At 45.1% G+C, this 18,925-nt stretch overlaps 1 protein-coding gene across 1 annotated transcript in view; it reads left to right on the top strand.

Moving 5' to 3' along the window:
* The window catches only part of ARHGAP42 (Rho GTPase activating protein 42), a 157,983-nt gene that overhangs the window by 103,718 nt on the left and 35,340 nt on the right, over positions 1–18,925 (top strand). Inside the window, exons 6-8 of the mRNA XM_035116468.3 lie at positions 2,085–2,195; positions 10,502–10,606; positions 15,823–15,952. Coding sequence (XP_034972359.1) covers positions 2,085–2,195; positions 10,502–10,606; positions 15,823–15,952 — 346 coding nt within the window. The remainder of the gene's footprint in view (positions 1–2,084; positions 2,196–10,501; positions 10,607–15,822; positions 15,953–18,925) is intronic.

The following is an 18,925-nucleotide window of genomic DNA, read 5'->3' as shown; positions in this document are numbered from 1 at the left end:
GCTCAGTGCGTTCGCCCCCAGTCGCCTACGCAGATCCCGGGCTTCACCTGCAGCCGCAGCTGCCTCTCACCGGGCTCTTCGTGCTGCCGCTTTGGGGAGCACAGTGCAGCGCGAAGAGCACTCTTCTGGTGCTCTTGTGCGTGCGTGCGCGCGAGGGAGAAGTCCCCTTTTCCTTACCCAGGTGCAGCAGCAGGAGGTTACCCCCGCGAGGTGGGCAGTCTGCCGCTTCGGGGAGCACAGTGCAGCGCGAAGAGCACTCTTCTGGTGCTCTTGTGCGTGCGTGCGCGCGAGGGAGAAGTCCCCTTTTCCTTACCCAGGTGCAGCAGCAGGAGGTTACCCCCGCGAGGTGGGCAGTCTGTGCTCTGCACACACACACACACCGCTTCGCCTCGCTCCGTCTCTCCCCCCTCCGCAAAGACACCAAAAAAAAAAAAAGACATCCCCTGAAAATAAGCCGTGGTGTGTTTTTTGGGAGGAAAAATAAATATAAGACGTGTCTTATTTTAGGAGAAACACGGTATCCTAGTACTGTCGACTCTGGCTCACAGCAGTTATCCAGGGCATCAGGCAGAGAGCTCTCTCCCATCATCTGCTTACCTGATCCTTTCAACTAGAGGAAGGATTCAGAACATGGGTAGACAAACTAAGGCCCGGGGGCCGGATGCGGCCCAATTGCCTTCTCAATCCAGCCCGCAGACGTTCTGGGAGTCAGCGTGTTTTTACATGACTGGAATGTGTCCTTTTATTTAAAATGCATCTCTGGGTTATTTGTGGGGCATAGGAATGTGTTCATTTTTTCCCTCCAAAATATAGTCCGGCCCCCTACAAGGTCTGAGGGACAGTGGACTGGCCCCCTGCTGAAAAAGTTTGCTGCCCCCGTGCTGTTTTCACAGTGGCCAAACAAACATCTCAGTGGGAAGATGCAGTCCTACAGGAATAATTGAACTTGAGGCCGTCTGCATGGGTCCGAGTGGTGGGAGGAGGAGGTTTAGATTCCGCTCATGCCGAGAACCCCATCTCTTTTAAAATTCACTGCCGTTCTGTTTATTTGTTCCTGCCACCTCCGTGTTATAAGCAAGAGGTTGTAATGTACTTGTAAAAGGCTGTTTTATGGACTTGGAATTAGGTCTTCATTATTACTCACTAAACAGATGTCTGCGTGGTGAAATCAACTGCAAGCAGGCAAAGAAGAAGTAGTTTTGTTACCTGCATGTACCAGATTTACACATACAGAATTCTCACTGGGGCGTAATTCTGTCTCTGTTAATGGCAGGCGAAGAAATAGAAGCACTTGCCATTAAAGAGCAAGTTGGAATGTGTTTCCATAACATTCTTCACAGCCAATCATGGTCTGGCTAAGTAGAGTTAAGTGCTTATTTTACTCTCGAGTTTGAATAAAACCTTTCTCCCTGCAGGGGGTTTCTATGGATTATTTATAAAATTGCAGTATCTGAACAACAATTACATTGAAATGGAGCGCTAGAACTCTGAATATAGTGTTCGTAGAGAATTGTCTTTTCGTTTGAGCCTAGTTATATAAATGCATGTGTTTGGATACTTTCTTAACTAGAATGAGTAGCTGTCTTTTTCCACAATAGATGCAGGTTTCTGGAAACCGTTGTTTCACATGTGAAAAATAAATACAAACTGTAAATTATCGCTGTGTTTTTTGCACTTTGGGGTTGTTTTAAGTTTTGTGGATTTCTAGCTGCATTTTATTGGTAACGTTATTGTGTACCTTGCTTTTATATACAGTGGTCCCTCGACTTACGAATTACTCGACATCCGTAGGTTTCGACTTACAAACGGGACAAATGGCCACACGCTTACGAATTTTTCTACATCTGAACAGAAACCGTTGGCAGTTTTAAATGCGGTTTCCCCGACTTACGAATTTTTACATGCGGTTTCCTCGACTTACGAATTTTTCCGAATATTTTTTTCCTATGGGAAACCGCGAAAACGAACTTTTCGACCTACGAATGTGCATTCGGAACGGATTAAGTTCGTAAGTCGAGGGACCACTGTAGTTAAATGGTAAATATGTCAATGAATGTTTTATTCTATTTCTCTTTTTATTTTAGGCAGACACACAGATTGACCGAGAACACCAAAACTTTTATGAAGCGTCGTTAGAATATGTCTTTAAAATCCAAGAAGTGCAAGAGAGAAAAAAGTTTGAATTTGTTGAGCCCGTAAGTTCTTGTGGTTACCAAAGTAGAAATATAAACAAAGAAGGAAGCAATTGCACAACCCAAACTTACAGTGTGTGATATATCGTAATATATATGCATATACATTTAAACGTGTTTTTTAAATAGTTGTGTTACACTTCCTTTCTTGTAAGTTAGTGGTTTAAATTTCTTATCCTCAAAGCTCTTTTCGTATCGATCTGTCTGCTGATGAGCTTGCCTGTATGTGAAAATCCTTCACGTTGCAAAGAATTCTGTGGTTGGTTTATGTAGAGGGCCCAACATGTCTAGAAAGCCTTCCTAATACTGCACTGAGGCTAGATGCTGTAGAGAAAGAATTGTTATGACACGGAAGGGATCATTCCAGGCATAATGTTAAGCCATTGGCTGTGTTGAGATAGCACAGGCATCTCCAAAATTCGGCCCTCCAGATGTTTTGGACTACAATTCCCATCTTCCCCGACCACTGGTCCTGTTAGCTAGGGATCATGGGAGTTGTAGGCCAAAACATCTGGAGGACCACAATTTGGGGATGCCTGAGATAGCACATTCCAAATCTTGCAAACCATAGTTTGGAGGACTGGAATTTCGCTTTCTTCTCATGTCTCACCACTACTCTATCCTCTGTAAGTATTGTTATACTAGATAAGCTTAGATCTGCTTATCTACTTTTCTTTTTCCATCTGGTGAGCATTCTCATTTCTGGGTCACATGGGTCTCTGGAGGCAGACCAACAGGCCTCATTATGGTTTGTCAACTCAGATTTCATACCAATCCGCATTTAGCACAAACTACAGCGGCAAACCCACTTTAAATGTAAATCATTGCTTCAGAACTGACTTGCTGGCTGATCGCAAATTGTGTTTTTTTCTTCTTCTCCAAATTCATGCATCATGACAAACCTTGGGCCAGCTGCTTTCATTGTAGTTTAATGTGACGCCTGAACTATGTCAGCTTATTTACCTCCGTAAGGAACTCAAAATTTGCTCCTGAAGAACCCTCAGGTTCCCAGGAACAGAGTTCTGGAAAAACCACTGACTTAAACCTGCAGTTAATCCATTTAAAATGGAATATATGGGTTAATTAAAGAAGGGAATTTATCAGAAGCCGTCAAAGGCCTGTTCTTAACAATAATCTCCGTTCCTTGAATGGTCACGTAAAAGTTTCCTCATCCAGCGTGGAATGAAATTGCAGACAACTTGCCATCTATCTGCATGACATTTTAATGACTTGCGCTTAGCAGTGTTGTCTGTGCAACACATGACATAACGTACAAATTTCATAATGTAAAAATTGGCTCAGAATGCCTAACCAAGGCATTAGTCTTCAAACTTCAATAAATCTGTTTGACCTTTTATTAAATAAGTAAAAGAAAGGGAGAGTATGGAAGTTATTTAAAAAATATGGAACTGCTAAGGAAGGGCTAAGCAACATATGACTTTGATTGCCTCATCATGGCTGAAATCCTAGGCATGCTTACCTGGGAGTAAATCCAGTTGAATTCAGTGGGGCTTGCTTCACTCTCTAAGGCTGCACTCCTGTGCACACTTGCTTTGGAGCATGTAAGCATACAGTACTTAAGATGCTTACATAGAGAGAGTTAATGCACTCATGTCCTCTTGGGGTTTTCATAGGTGCATGTTTAGCCACTTCGAGAACTGGTGGATTGAGCGGATGAGACCAATAGTGGGTCCAACGGTCAAGAAGGCGGTTTCTGCACATGCTGGAGAGGGAAATAAGGGGGAGGCAGGGCTCATCAATCTGGGAAGGCAGCCCATCTAGGAGAAGGAAAACTCTGCTCCTAAACCTTCACCGCCTTGTGAAACATCTCCAGGAGAAGAAAATCTGGAGTGGAGTCCCAAAGACGGTTGGATGGGGCCTTGTATGCCTCCTTCCAGAAACTCCCGATTTATTTATTTTTTACTTTTAGCAAGGAGTTAAGATATTAGACACAACTGCAGGTTTTCAAAGCAAACAAAATCAGCTCAGATTTTCCTTGATGTTCTTGAGAAGATGTGTGTGTGTGTGTGTCCATGGGCGTACCCAGCGAGGGGCAGGGGGGCAGCTGCCGCCCCCCAGAAGCAAACATAATAATAAATCGTTATAAAGTGATGAAACGAAACAAAATTAGGTAGGGCAATGGCAAATAATCAGTTGTTTACCACACTGAAATGGTGTAAAAACCGAGAAGTATCTAGAGCCACTTAGCGACTGGTAGAGGAATCTATGTCAGCGCTGGATAGGGAATGAAAGAAGCGCGATGGAGCGAATGGTCGAGGCGGTGCGCTCCCCCCCCCCCCGTGAGAGATGCCCGCTTCGCCTCTATCTGGAGGAGACGACGGCGTGAAGAGCCGCTGCGGAGCAGATGCAGCTGACCACGTGAGCAGTGGGGCAGCTGGACCATGGTGGGGGCGTCCAGACTGCTCTCCCTGCAATGGTGAGACCTCGCTCCTTTTGGGCTGCCTGTGCGCGCGCACGCACCGACTTCTTTGCATCCAATTCTCCCCAGTTGCTTTATTTCCGATCGCTGGCTTATTTTATCTCTGAACCTCTTTTCCAAAAAGGAAAGTAAGCCACAGTTGCCTCTCCTATAATTATATATAAGTTTCTTTTAATTTTTTTTCATTTGCCTTTTCTATGCTGAAATGTCACAAACTGAATGACCATGGCTTGCCCCCCTCCCCAGTTTTGATCCTGGGTACGCCCCTGTGTTTGTGTGTGTGTGTGTGATAAAAAAAATAACCCAGCTCCTCACTTTTTATCAGCTGCTTTCTCAAAAATATTTCCTGGGAAAATGTAGCAGCCGTCCTTGCTCTTGACCCTGGCAGAGGAAGTCCAATGCTGCTGAAATGAAATGGAATGAACACTATTTAATTAAATGCAGGCAAATTTGCATAACAAGACATTGATCAGAGCAAATAAGCAAGTGCTTTTTTTACACTTAAATACACAGATGCATGGATACTGGCAGGTAACCTGCATAAGTACAAAGTAAGTACAGTGGTACCTCTACTTACGAATTTAATGCGTTCCGAACGCACATTCGTAAGTCGAAAAAATGTGTAAGTCGAATCGCATAGGAATGCATTGGGAGAAAAAAATCGTAAGTAGAAGCAACCCTATCTAAAAATTCGTAAGTAGAAAAAATCCTATCTAAACAGCATCCAAGATGGCGGACAGAGCTCCATTCGTAAGTAGAAACATTCGTAAGTAGAGTTATTCATAAGTAGAGGTACCACTGTACCATCATTGATGGTAGCAGACATCTCTGTTAATACTTCATTGGCAAATGTGGGTCGGACCGGTGATCTTTCTGGCCCAGGGGTTGGCTAATACGTGGCCTTCCATCTGTCATTGGATTCCAGCTCCCATCAGCTGCATCAATCATGGCCAATAGTCAGGGATGATGGGAGTTGTAGTTCAGCAGGACTTTGAGGCACCCTGATCTTCCCACGTGAGCAGTGACTCTCGCAGAGTTCTTCTCCAGACCAGCTGCCTGAGATCTTTTTAGGGAGATGCAGAGAATGGAATCTGAGACCTTCTGCATGCAGAGAGTCCTACAAAAGGATCGGTGCCTCTGCTGCTCAACAAATAGATGGAGAAGCACTTTGGCCGCACATGGAAGACCAGCGTTGTTACATGCCCCGCATCACTGGATTTTGCAGTGTCTGTGGAAATGGCGTACTTAACTATATAGGTGAGGGTCATCTCAAACATCAGCTTTTAAAATTAGTGGCAGCAGAAGATGGAGGGCCAATCAGAACCATAGAATTGGAGAGTTTGGAAGACACTACGATGGTCACCTAGTGCCAGTACCCTGCAATGCAGGAATCTTTTGCCCAACGTGGGGCTCAGACCCACAACCCTGAGATTCAGCGCCTTATGCTATACCAGCTGAGCTGTACCTTAACTTCACATAATGTCTGTCCTTGCTCCCATTTGCAATTGAACTAGCTCTATCGAAAGGCAACTCTGTTGATTGGTCACCGATGACTTGTTCACATGCGCAGGCCATGTGCTGAAAGGGCTTGTTGCGTGAACCCGCCCTCTATTACGACTGGAGGTTGAGGAGGCTGATTTTGGCCGGTTGTGCTTTTATCAGTTGCATGTTTACCTAGGCTCTGAATCACTAAATAAATCAGTGCAATAAGTCAAAGCTTATGGTAGTTTAACGCAGCCCTAGCCATGAGGGCGAGTTAGCAGCTGAGCGACGAGGAGCAAGGGAAAATGACAACATCTGAAGCCCGCAAAAAAAAAAAAAGTCCTATATTTATTTTTATGTAGTGTTGGTGACCCTGAGATTCTTTGGTCATCTCATTCTCACAGGAAGAAGATTGCTCTTCCAGTTTGGATAGGGTAGGAATTTGACCTCTAGCCTTTAATTCATCAAAAAGTTACTGTCTTCCTGGTTCATGTATTTATTTAAAAAATACAGATAGCTCAAAAGATCCTTGGTTATCCAGTCTTAAGTTGATTTGGTTGGTGATCTGGAATATAGGGATGAGGGGGAGAGAGAGAGAGAGATGGGTGTTTTCTAACAATCAAATGGGCCAACGTTTTGCTTTAAGGATAATGGACCCTGAATTTTACTTAGTGTTTGTTTTCTGCAGGGCAAAAGCATTTTAAACAGCTGCATAACGCGTGAATGGATTAGATTCAGAGTTGGTCCTACTTAAAGTGGACCTGTTAAGCTCAATGGGACTTAGTCATGAGTAATTTGATTCCCATTGGTTTCAGTGGATCTGCTCTTAAGTATTACTCTGGATTAAACCCAGAATCTCTTACCCTCATGGTTATGCTCAATGAAGTTTCCTCTGACATTGAGGGGCAGTAATGGAAACAGATTCACCAGCCACGCATTGGTGAAAAATGGCAATCCTGAATTCAGACGGACCATGCTGTCATCAACCCCAGTGACTGTGTCTTGACAAAACACAAATCTATGGTTGATTGTTACAGGAATAAGCCTAGGCGAGCCTCAGTTGTGCATGCTTTCTCCCTCTTCTCTCCACTAAGAGGATGAGGAGAGTATAAGCATCTTGCTTCTATTTTGAATTAAACACAGTTTAGTGTTACATCTGAACCGTAAACTGCATCTAGTTAATCTATAAAACTATAGTTTATTAAAACATGTTGGCTTCATAAACCAAGGTTTGAAGTTGGCTTGTTTCAGCAAACCATAGTTAAGACTAACCAGGTGCAGTTTAGGGTAGAAATATCACACTAAACTGTGGTTAATTCAAAATGGAAGCAAAACAGAAGTTTCTGCTCTCATTGCGGCTGCACCAAGGAAGGGACTGTGTTAGTCTAAGACTTGTCTGGGCTCATTCCTTAATAATTATCCATTGTTTATTGTTGTGTCTGAATGCAGCCTGTAGAAGTTTAGCCAGATCTGACTTAAAGCACTAAATAAAAACAGCTGCATTTAAAACAAAGCTACCAATAAAAATCTCTCTCACGGCCACAGCTGATGTTATGCATATCGGGTAACATTACCCTCTGTCGGCCCTTTTAAAAGAAACGGCAGCAGAAAAGCCACTTCCAGAGGAGCAGTTAGGTCTGGAATAATTATACTTTGCTTGCCATTTATTTGCCTAACTTCAAATTGCCCTTCCCAGGGGCTTTGCCCCATGTCCTGGAATTTGGAGTGGGTGGGTAGGGGGTTTATTGGTAGAATAATTGAGAAACAGCAGGGAGAAAGAGTTCATTTATTTATTTGAAAGTATTTTAACCCTACCCATCCTTGCCAAGGAGATTGCAGGGCAGAATCCAGTCATTTTGTATTTAAGCAAACCTTTGCCGCCCCTGCTTTTACTGTCCAAAACACCGCTTGGAACTGGTGTTTCCTCTCCCGAATTAAATTAAGTGGAACTTTGGGTCGTCAAATATAGTGCTGGGTTCCGCCTCTTCCAGGTGCCTCCCTGGCTCTCTCTGTTGCTCGAGGAGTCTGACAAGGAGCAAGGCCAGATCTGCAGGGTGGAGGAGTTGGGTATTTGCTTATTGGGTGAATCAGTGGCGAAGGCCATCCACACTTTCCACAGAAGCACTCAGTGAAGTCTAAGGACCTTGAGAGAATTCTCAGTTTTCACACTTTCCACCTTTCAGGCTTAAAGGGGGGGGGGGCGGCTTGAGGGTCAAACTAGATGCAACAGAGACAAATGCCCCATTTGCATTTTGAACGGGAATTCCACAACCCCCTTTCCCAAAAAACTCCCTTTCAAGGCTGCTTGTAAGCTGAGGCAGAAGGATATTGCCATATTCAATGGCAAAGCTGCTGCCTGAGAGCCTCTGGAATTCTGAGACTGAATACTAGTGAAGGTTGAAATGTTTCACGTGTGTTGAGAAATATTTCGAACCTCTTAGCACACACTCAGCATCTCCACATCCCCGTAGATTATCTCCAGCAGGTATACTAAGCAGTACATTTGCAGCTCTGAACATTGTGGCTGCAGCATCATACACACTGACCACATGCATGGGTTGACATAAACACCAGCCCTTCTCCTGGGGAAAAAAAAGGAAATGTGTTTGGAGCTATAGCACTGGAAACCTTGCTTGCTCAAACAAATAACCCGTATTAACTTGCAGTATTGGGAACTGAATGCTTCATGTTAAGTTTGACATTGCTGCCATCTAGTGCCAGTAAGTCTTTTTCTTCAGTACAGAACAGGTTTGTTTTTCTGTTTGTTTTAATGATAGTAATAGCAAAGCAATTTTTGATCTGATTTGTGGAAGCAGCACTTGAATAGTGAACGGGTGTGCCTGGAGGGTTTAAAAAGCAAAGATGGGCTACCAGGAGATTCAGAAAGGTTGATGTTTGCATTTTTTTGGACCTTCTGCTGGCCCTGGAGCATTATCAGTAAGACTGAAAGGTTTGTTTGACAGGTTTTCCCGCCGATTAAAAACCGGGCCTCTGTTTAAATGGCAAAACAGACTAAGTAAACAAAATCTTTGGGTGTTTGTTCTCTTGAGGGGTTGCCAGATACAGTGGTACCTCGGGTTAAGAACTTAATTCGTTCTGGAGGTCCGTTCTTAACCTGAAACCGTTCTTAACCTGAGGTACCACTTTAGCTAATGAGGCCTCCCGCTGCCGCCACGCGATTTCTGTTCTCATCCTGAAGCAAAGTTCTTAACCTGAGGTGCTATGTAACCCGAGGTACCACTGTACATCACCATTATCCCTAGGCCAGATATGATTAAAACTAAATTTAAAGGCAGCCTTCCCCACCCCCTCGGAGTTTGCTGTTAGTTTTGAAAATAATCATCATCATCATCATTCTTACCCCGGCCATCTGTCTGGGTTTCCCCAGCCACTCTGGACGGCTTCCAACAAAATATTAAAAAATACAATAAAACAGCAAACATAAAAGACTTCCAAATTGAAATGCACATTTTTAAACCCACTCATCTCTCGGGCTCCTGGCTGTGTGCATCTTTCTCTTCTGCAGCTCTTCTGTCCCTGTTTCAAACTCCCCTGTGTCTTTCCTCTTTGTGCCTTTGCTCCAGTCCATCTTCCACTCCTTTTCTTGACCCGTTGTGATTGTAGACCATGGGCGTAGCCAATCAAGTAAATCAAGAAAAATACATAACTAACTCAGGTTCTCCCCCCTCCAACATGAAGCCTGCCATGCCCATCCCCACCCCGACATTAATCTTGGCTACGCCCATGTTGTAAGCTCTTGCCTGATCCTTCTGCAGCATCAAAAGCAGTTGGCAAAATGGCTGAAAGGGGCTTCACCAGAACTATAAACCGCCCTTGGCGAGTTGCAATAACCACAACGTGTGTTCTTCCCATTGAAAGTAAACTCTCCCCTCTCCAAAACTATCCTAAGAGTTCTCTGTTGCATGCCTGCTTCATACGTGCATTTGTGTGTGCATGCCCCAAACAATGTGGGCCTCAAATATCTGAAAGAGCACCTCCTTCCCTATTGATGAGTCGATCGATTTAAGATCAGTGGAGGAGACCCTTCTGCCGCTCGTGAGTTTTGCGGGGAAGCAAGCAGCTCTTGAGAGGGCCTTTTTGGTGATGGCCCCAAGAATGCGTAACACCTTCCTGACCGAAATATGCCTGGCACCATCTCTTTACAGCTTCTGTTGGTTGCTGAAGAGGCATGCCCTCGAAGCTTACTGATTTGGGAGTCCTCCCTATAACGCGTTGCACGGAATTATTGTTCTGGGATTGTGGGTGGTTTGTTTGCTTTTACTGTTTTGATTGTGTTTTATGTGCTGTAACTTGCCCTGGGACCTTCTGGTGAAGGGCAGATAAGGAATACACTTAATAATGGATAGTACATTTTTTTCCTTTTCAGCTTTTGGCCTTTCTTCAGGGATTATTTACCTTTTACCACGAGGGATATGAGCTGGCCCAGGAGTTTGCACCGTACAAGCAAGAGCTGCAGTTCAACTTGCAGAATGTAAGGTGGAGCAGCGTTTATCATACCTTCTCAGATAACTGAACTCCAGCATTAATGAAAGCTACGCTGGCAGCGCTCTGTTGCGAGGCTAAAATCTCTTGAAAACAAATCAAGGGAGCTCATGCATAAATGCAATAGGCTCCATTTGTGTTGCTCAGTCACGTTGATTTTCACCTGCCTGCCTTGCGGGGATCCAGTTATCGATTTCATGTCTCTACGCTTTGAATTAGTACAACTTGTGTTGCCCCCATTTCAGATAAACAACCCCATTCAGGAGGTCCAGTGAGTTAAACGGACTTAAGAAAAAGCATGTGTATAGCCTGCCCTCTGTACAGAGGTAGACAGGCAGAGTCACACTAGCTCAGTTGGCAGAGCATGAGACTCTTAATCTCAGGGTCGTGGGTTCGAGCCCCACTTTGGGTGGGGAGGACAACTATGTTTCGCCCATCCAATTTTGGAGCCAAGCAAGGCCCAATTTTGATGGCCCTATGAATGATCAAAATCAAATAAATTTTGCATGTTTTTTCTTTCTTTTGCATGCTTTTCTAAAAAAAAAACAACGAACTATTTTGCTGTTTTGCTAGACATGTGGAAGAGGAGGGAGCTATACAGACCATAGAAGCCCTATCCCAGCCAAACAGGGTTTTTTTAAAAATAAAATAAAATACAGCCACCCTTTGTGCTCCTGAAAGCTGGAGCCATTGCTCACACTTCTAAGCATACCCTTGTAATGTAGCCATAACGGCAAGCAAATACATGATCTGGGGAAAAAATAAAAGATAATTTAAAATCAAGGTTTCCAGGCAGCAAAATGTTACATTCTGATGTCTGCGATTCCCTTTCTTGCACTTCCATATAATTGCAGCATGCACCTAGTTCTGCGCAACAAGGGGCTGAAATAATAATATTAATAAAAAGTGAGTGCGGAGCTGAATAACTGATTCAGACAGACGGCAAGGTGCAGAGAAAATAAGCTTCATTTGAGACAGGGCTAGGAAACCTCGGGACTCAGGAATCTAATGCAGCCTGCCCCAGCCCCCAGGCCTCTCTTAATCTGCCCCATAGAATTTTCTCTATGCCACACCCCTCTCCCCAGACCACATCCCTCGCAACCCTACATTGCACCCTGAACACTTTTCGCTCAGTTGCTTCGTGTGCCTGATGTGTCAGAATGGAGAATAGAAAAAAAGTGTGTGAGTGTGTTTTAAATGTAGCTCACTGTACAGAGGTGAAATTTGCATTCATTGCCCTGCCCACTTTTGCTCCTGGCCCCTTCCAGCAACAGCATGTGGCCCTCGGACGCTTCCCCAGGTGAGGTGCGAGGCTGCCCAGAAGGGACCGTGAGCCTTGGGGTGATGAAAGAGGTTTGCCGCCCCTGATTTCAGATGACCAGCACTAAATCTTGGCTCCAGATCTAAGGAGATGGCAGCTTGGACAAAATGTGTTCAGTGGAAAACATACGCCCACATCTGGCGTGGGTTTGCCTTTTGGCCATTTCCCGGTGGTCCTAATGCATGCTGTTGGGTCAACAAATGGAGTTTGCATCTGCTTCCTCTTCCTCTTGTCATGGTCTGCCCAGCAATGCCAGTCTCTGGTGCGGATTTTGCCAGCACTTCACATAATGCAGTTAATTGGAAATGCTCCCCCAGTAAGAATAGTTCAAAGGGAGAAATCTTTGGAAGCAAGCAGTTGGCAAAAGGGAATGACCTGCAGTCAGAATTTCAGAACCTCTTTGCAAATCCAGTCTCTGTGAAAAGTACAGAACTGGTTTTTTGAACTTCCGCCCTTAACATCCAATACTGTAGGCCGTTCGAGATGGAAGAAATTTGGCTAATAAAAACTGTCTTCCATCCAGATTACATAGTTGGTTAGGAGTGGTTACTTTCCTTTTAAAAAAAAATCCCTGAAGGCACTCCTAATAAGTGAAGTAAAGTGCCCACCTGTGGGAAATTTATTTATTTACTTACTTGACAAGATTTGTGTTTCAGTTGGTAAGGCTCGAGGATGTGGATAAGGGGCTCGTAAACCTCTAAGTAATTTACAGAAAACAATATGAACTATTCATGAGAAAATATTGATAAAGATCAAACGTTAAAAACTACTGGACATAGTCCATCAATACAAATTTGTGTGTGTATGTGTGTGTATTTACCTTCCTTCAAGGAGCCCAAGGCAGCAATTAGCAGCTTTAAAACAAATATGCACAACAAAATGACTTGTGTGGGTAACAGAAATGGCTGAGTTCTTCGCTCAAAGGTTCAGGTTCTGCAGAGAGGCCCTGTGCTGACGTGAGGCAAAGGATTGGGAAAATGTGGGGAGCAGAATATGGCCCCTGTGGGAGTTGCCTCCCACCTTTATCTCCCTCCCCAAAAGAACCGAAGCAGATATGAAAGTTGGGGAGGGGAGAAACACGTTAAGGGCAATGTGATTAAGATTGTAACTAAACCCTTAACTTTTTTTAAGCACCAGAGGTCACTGTTGCTTCACGGCATGCAACATGTTCCTTCTCTTTACTCTTGTCGTTGCTACTCTAGTGGTGCAGGGCAATTTTTACTGTTCATAATATGCACTGAGACCATGAGTCCTTTAGCTAAGGCACAGAATAAGTTTCTAGGTCACAGGGCGCTTCTAGCCACGAGCGTGCATCAGTTAGATGCACGAGCTTCAGTTACACGGCAGGGTGATTCCATGCCCCTGTTGGACTTTTGAAAGTATCTGTGCTTGCTGTTGAATTTTTGCCACGCAGGAAAAGGGGTTCGTGGGGGGTAAGCGAATTTGACTTGTGCTAGTTACAAAACCTGTCGTCGTGTATCTGGCCCGCGTTCCTGCATCTGCCACGCTTTTGACAAATCCAGTGCATGTTCTTTCCGGAACAGAAAGTCTTCATTGTTGCCATACCCAAGTCAACAAGCATTAGGTGTTCTCACAATATCTGGATCTCTTGCAATCCTTTAATCCTTTTATTCCTGGACATCTGTAGCCTTGGCAAATCTAGTGCTATCCAGTGTAGCCTATGATAGGCTCTTAAAAATGTGTTCAAGCCTATGCATGTCAACTCAGAAGTAAGCCCTGTTGAGTTAAAGCGGACTGCAGTTCTAAATAGCCTCCTGCTCGATCCCCCCCCCCCTGACTGTTTCTAGTAGGAGCATCGTAGGAAGACCATTGCACTTTTGGACAAGCACTGATTGGTACAACGGACAGGGGCAAGAGGAAACAGGGGCCCCTACACCATTTGGAGTTGTGATGTCCCTTTCATGCATCCCCAACTCCCTCCAGCCCACCCCTGCATGAACACCATAGGTGCCAAGTACCCCGTTTTCCCCAGGAAAACCCCGTTTTTTCTTACCTTTTCCCGGCGGTCCCCCGTATCACTTCGTCTCCCGTTATTCTCCCTCATATTCTCCTGCCGGCAGCCATTTTTTCTGATTTGCCCATCTATGGGCACCGAAAATGGCCAGCGCCAGCTTCGAAAGTCGTGTCTACGCATGTCCGGAAGTGCGTAGACGCAACTTCCGGTGTCGGTGGCGGCCATTTTTGGTGCCCATAGATGGGCAGAGCGACACCGGAAGTTGCGTGTATGCACTTCCGGACATGCGTAGACGTGACTTTCGAAGCCGCCGGCACCCATTTTTTGTGCCCATAGATGGGCAAAGCGACACCGGAAGTCTATGCAACTTCCGGTGTCACGCGACTGCCGGTCCCGGATTCTGCAGTCCGGGACTTGGCAGGTATGATGGACACATTGCCAAAGCAACTTCAATTAGTGTGACCCCTCTTTGCATGGCAAGTTCCCGACCCCCTCTCCTTTGGTAGAATAATGACACATGACACAATTATTTAAGGTTAATGGGCTGGGAAAAGGCCACAACTTTATTGGTTACAGGTGATGAGCGGTATTGGCTTAGGCATTGGATCTAACCAGATATATCTGACTCCAGCCCATCTGCTGGGAAGGGTTAACCACCAGTAGGGGGAGTCCTGCTGATGCACATCAACTAGGAGCTCCCCCGGGGGTCACCGCTAGGGGCATGCCTTAGGCCCTAACCTCCCTAGGCTTCGGACAGGGCCCCACACACCCCGGAATCTTTTAACGGGATACCCTTCAATATGCGGGGCAGGTGATGGTGCTACCTCCCCTCTTTTCATCTACAGGAATATTCCAATGCCTAACTGCCAATACCCTAAAAAGTTGTGACGATTTGTACGAGGTAGGCGGGGGGGGGGGAACCAAGTGGCTGGAAAAATTCCTACCAGGCCCCTCAACGGCAACCAACCAAAGTCCATAGCAAGGTCAAAGAAAGAAAACTTTAACGGGGGGAAGGGGAACCGGATCAGCTAGAAGCCGAAAAGAGAGAGAGATCTCCCAGCTGCGCCCTGCCTTTATGGGGCAGGCCACACACACCCGACCAACCTGATTGACTAGCTAGGCAAGTGAAGCAGCCGGGAATCCCCCAATCATGCAGGGTTGGCCTCCCACCCCCTGCGCATGTGGGGAGGTCGTGAAAGCCCGCAACACCACCTCATCCTGAAGGCAGGAGTGGCTTTAGTGTAGATAGCACAAAATTTTGGGTAGCTCTGCAAGTAAGCTAAGTAGAATTACAGCCCGCTCTGCTGGAACACAAATTCCATTTCCTTTGGAGCGAAAGATTTACCCGAGAATTTTCCTGTCTCTTTTTGTTGGTTGGTTGGTTGGTTTAAAGCACCTTGCTGCAAAATGAGTTGTGCACATGGTGTTAGTGGAGCCATACAAACAGGGGTTGTGTTCTTCAAACCTCGCACGCCACCTCTCCGTTCCAGAACCCTGTATATTTTTGCACTTTTTTTAAGAATTCGGAAACTCATACAAGCAGTGTGGTAGAAGAACAGAAATCATAGGGAAGCTTCCTTACATAGGGTTGACGGCTTTTTGTTAATAGACCTGAGCTACTTAGCTTCTCGTTCAGTGCCCAAACGAATGAATGCGTGAAAAGGATGCTTGACATGAATGTGTCTCCTCAACCTTTCAGCGACTTTCAACACCATGGTAACCTTCTGGAGCAGCTGTCCAAGTTAGGGGTGGGTGGTAAAAGCAGCATTTGACAAGACTTGCTTTTTATTGCAATTCCCTCAGAGCAGACGTCAGTTCCATTTTGGTAGGCCGCTCTCAAAATTGCATTGGCACCAGCTTAATTCATCACTTCTGTTGTTGTTGTTGTCGCCGTCGTTTTGCTACTCAGACCCGGAATAATTTTGAAAGCACGAGGCAGGAAGTAGAACGGCTTATGCAGAGAATGAAGTCCGCCAGCCAGGACTACAGGCCACCAAGCCAGTGGACAATGGAAGGCTATCTCTACGTTCAAGAGAAGCGTGAGTATTCAACACATCCGAATCAAACTGCATACTTAGCCTCTGTTCACCAGCTGCTGGGAATCGCTGTTGCACTGAGGTTCTACCTTGTGGACTTCCCACAGGCACCTGGTGGGTCATGGTAAGAAAAGAAACCTGGGCTAGATGGGCCATTGGCCTGGTCCAGCAGGCCTCTCTCTTACCTTTATGACAGATGATGCTGTCTTTCCCTTCACTGTGTCGATATTGGCTCCCAGTACGTTTCCGAGCACAATTCAAAGTGTTGGTGCTGACCTTTAAAGCCCTAAATGGCCTTGGTCCAGTATACCTGAAGGAGCGTCTCCACCTCCATCATTCTGCCCGGACACTGAGGTCCAGCACCGAGGGCCTTCTGGCGGTTCCCTCGTTGCGAGAAGCCAAGTTGCAGGGAACTAGGCAGAGGGCCTTCTCGGTGGCGGCGCCTGCCCTGTGGAACGCCCTCCCAACAGATGTCAAAGAGGAAAACAACTACCAGACTTTTAGAAGACATCTGAAGGCAGCCCTGTTCAGGGAGGCTTTTAATGTTTAATAGATTATTGTGTTGTATTTTTCTGTTGGAAGCCGCCCAGAGTGGCTGAGGAGACCCAGCCAGATGGGCGGGGTATAAATAAATTATTATTATTATTATTATTATTATTATTATTATTATTATTATTATCTTTGAGTAAGGTTTGATTGGCATGAAAGGGATATGAGAGTTCTCCTAGTCATCCAGAGGGCCAGCATCCAATCATAGTGACATTTTATTGAAAATATCTCAATTAAAATAAAGTGAACAAATAAAAAAAGGAAACAAAAATTGCAGAAGAAACAAAGAAGAAAAACACTACAATTCCATACGTTCTTGTCTAATGCAAAGGTATTTAAATGAAATTGTTATTCTACTACATAAAAAAATGACTTCTTTATGACATTGCAAATATCATTATATTTGCCCATGTACAATCCGTGTCTACAAGCTCTCCATACACAATCTATGTCTACAAGTTTGCATTTTGCAAGAGCTGTCATGCCTTCTAGGTAAAAGTAAAAGGTAAAGGACCCCTGGACAGTTAAGTCCAGTCAAAGGTGACTTTGGGGTTGCGGCGCTCATCTCAATTTCAGGCCGAGGGAGCCGGCGTTTGTCCACAGACAGCTTTCCGGGTCATGTGGCCAGCATGACTAAGCCGCTTCTGGTGCAACGGGACACTGTGATGGAAACCAGAGTGCATGGAAAAACAGCTTACCTTCCCACCACAGTGGTACCTATTTATCTACTTGCACTGGCATGCTTTCGAACTGCTAGCTTGGCAGGAGCTGGGACAGAGCAATGGGAGCTCACCCCGTCGCGGGGATTTGAACTGCCATCCTTCCGATCGCCAAACCCAAGAGGCTCAGTGGTTTAGACCACAGCCCTTCTACCCATTGATTAAAGGGGGCCATAGATTTATCCTTCCAGTGGATCAATATCAGTCTTTCAGCTGTATTGGGGGCGTGAGGAATCCATTTAGGCTGACCAGTTGTCAAATTCCATATGGTTAGTACATAATTTAAAAGAATATTATCCTATGACAATATTAGCTTCCCCCCCCCCCCGCACCATGGAAATATTTATATAATCTAGTACTTTCCCCCAAAACTCCATAAGTGTACAACATTGCTTAAACATATGCAGTGTTTGTATAGAAAGCAACTATTTACAACAACATTTTGTTGCAAGGATAATGCTTCTTTGAGCCAGCATCTAACCATGGGAATGCTGTCAATAAAGGAATATCAGTGATGAGCACACAAACTTTCCCCTGTAATAATAGGTGTTTTCTCAGCCCTTAGCCACACAGTGAGCCATCATCACATTGGCCTGTTTCGCACAGCACAATAAACAAAAGTATTCCTTGCTGAGACTTCATGGACCTAGAGGTTCTGAAAGGGCCTCACAGCCACTTTGGTCGCCTGCAGTTCCCGGTTCTCCTCATTGCTCTCAGCTCAGCCCAAGTTTGGCTTTGTGTGCTGTCCAAACCAGGACTTGTGGTTAAACTTTCTCCCTTGTAACGACAACCAGTAAGAAAGGATACAGGTCATGGTTATTGGGGAGAGGGCTCCGTGTAGCCCAGGAACAAAAAAGGGCCAGGGAGGAGAAAATTGGCTGTGAGTTGCTCTCCCGGAGCCTGGGTGTTTGCATGCTCCCAATAAGCCATCGTTTGCCTTTCTGCGTCATGCAAACCGGACTATTGTGAGTATCCTTACCAGGAGCCACTATAAACATGGAGCGGGAACAGGGAGGCTTCTAGTGCGTTGACATCATTGTATCAGGAACTTGAAAAATGTTATTTTGGGAGCTTCTCTCCCAGAACGCCCCCCCCTTTTGCAGCATGATAAGCTCTAAAATGTAGACTTGCTCTTAAGCTGCTGGCTCTGTGGCTCAAAAGATCTTTCCCCAGTCTGCATCTGGGTTGTCAATATTTTGAATGTTTTTAGTTTTGTTTTTTTGCAGTTTTATCTCTTGTTGTTTGCTGCCCTGCCCTGCTTTGGGAGGAGGGGCAAGATATAAATATAATAGTTAATGAGCAGTTGATGATGATGATGATGATGATGATAAGAATAACATTAATAACAGCATCGAATTCTAAAATGGCACGTGCAATGACAGTGTAGCTTAAAGTTACGACTGCATTGCAGGGGGTTGGACTAGATGACCACCGAGGTCCCTTCCATCTCTACAATTCTGTGATTGGCTTCCTCATCAAGGTGTTTTTTTGTCTTTTGATGAACCCTCTCCCCCTCCACCACCCTCCATGGGTTTTTTTCTTCTTCCCTGAAGCAGAGCTCCCCACTTTAGTAATAGCGGCAGGTTGTTTTGAGCACCTTTTGTACCCTTTTAGTTGACTGATAATAATGAAATGTGATTAAAAAGAAATCTGCTAATCGGAAATTACCTTGGGCATTATTAATAGGAGTGCAAGGACACCATGAAAT

Source organism: Zootoca vivipara, chromosome 4 (genome assembly GCF_965207765.1).
Source record: "Zootoca vivipara chromosome 4, rZooViv2.hap1.1, whole genome shotgun sequence".
Classification (NCBI taxonomy): domain Eukaryota; kingdom Metazoa; phylum Chordata; class Lepidosauria; order Squamata; family Lacertidae; genus Zootoca; species Zootoca vivipara.
This window is presented reverse-complemented; position numbering and strand designations above follow the sequence as displayed.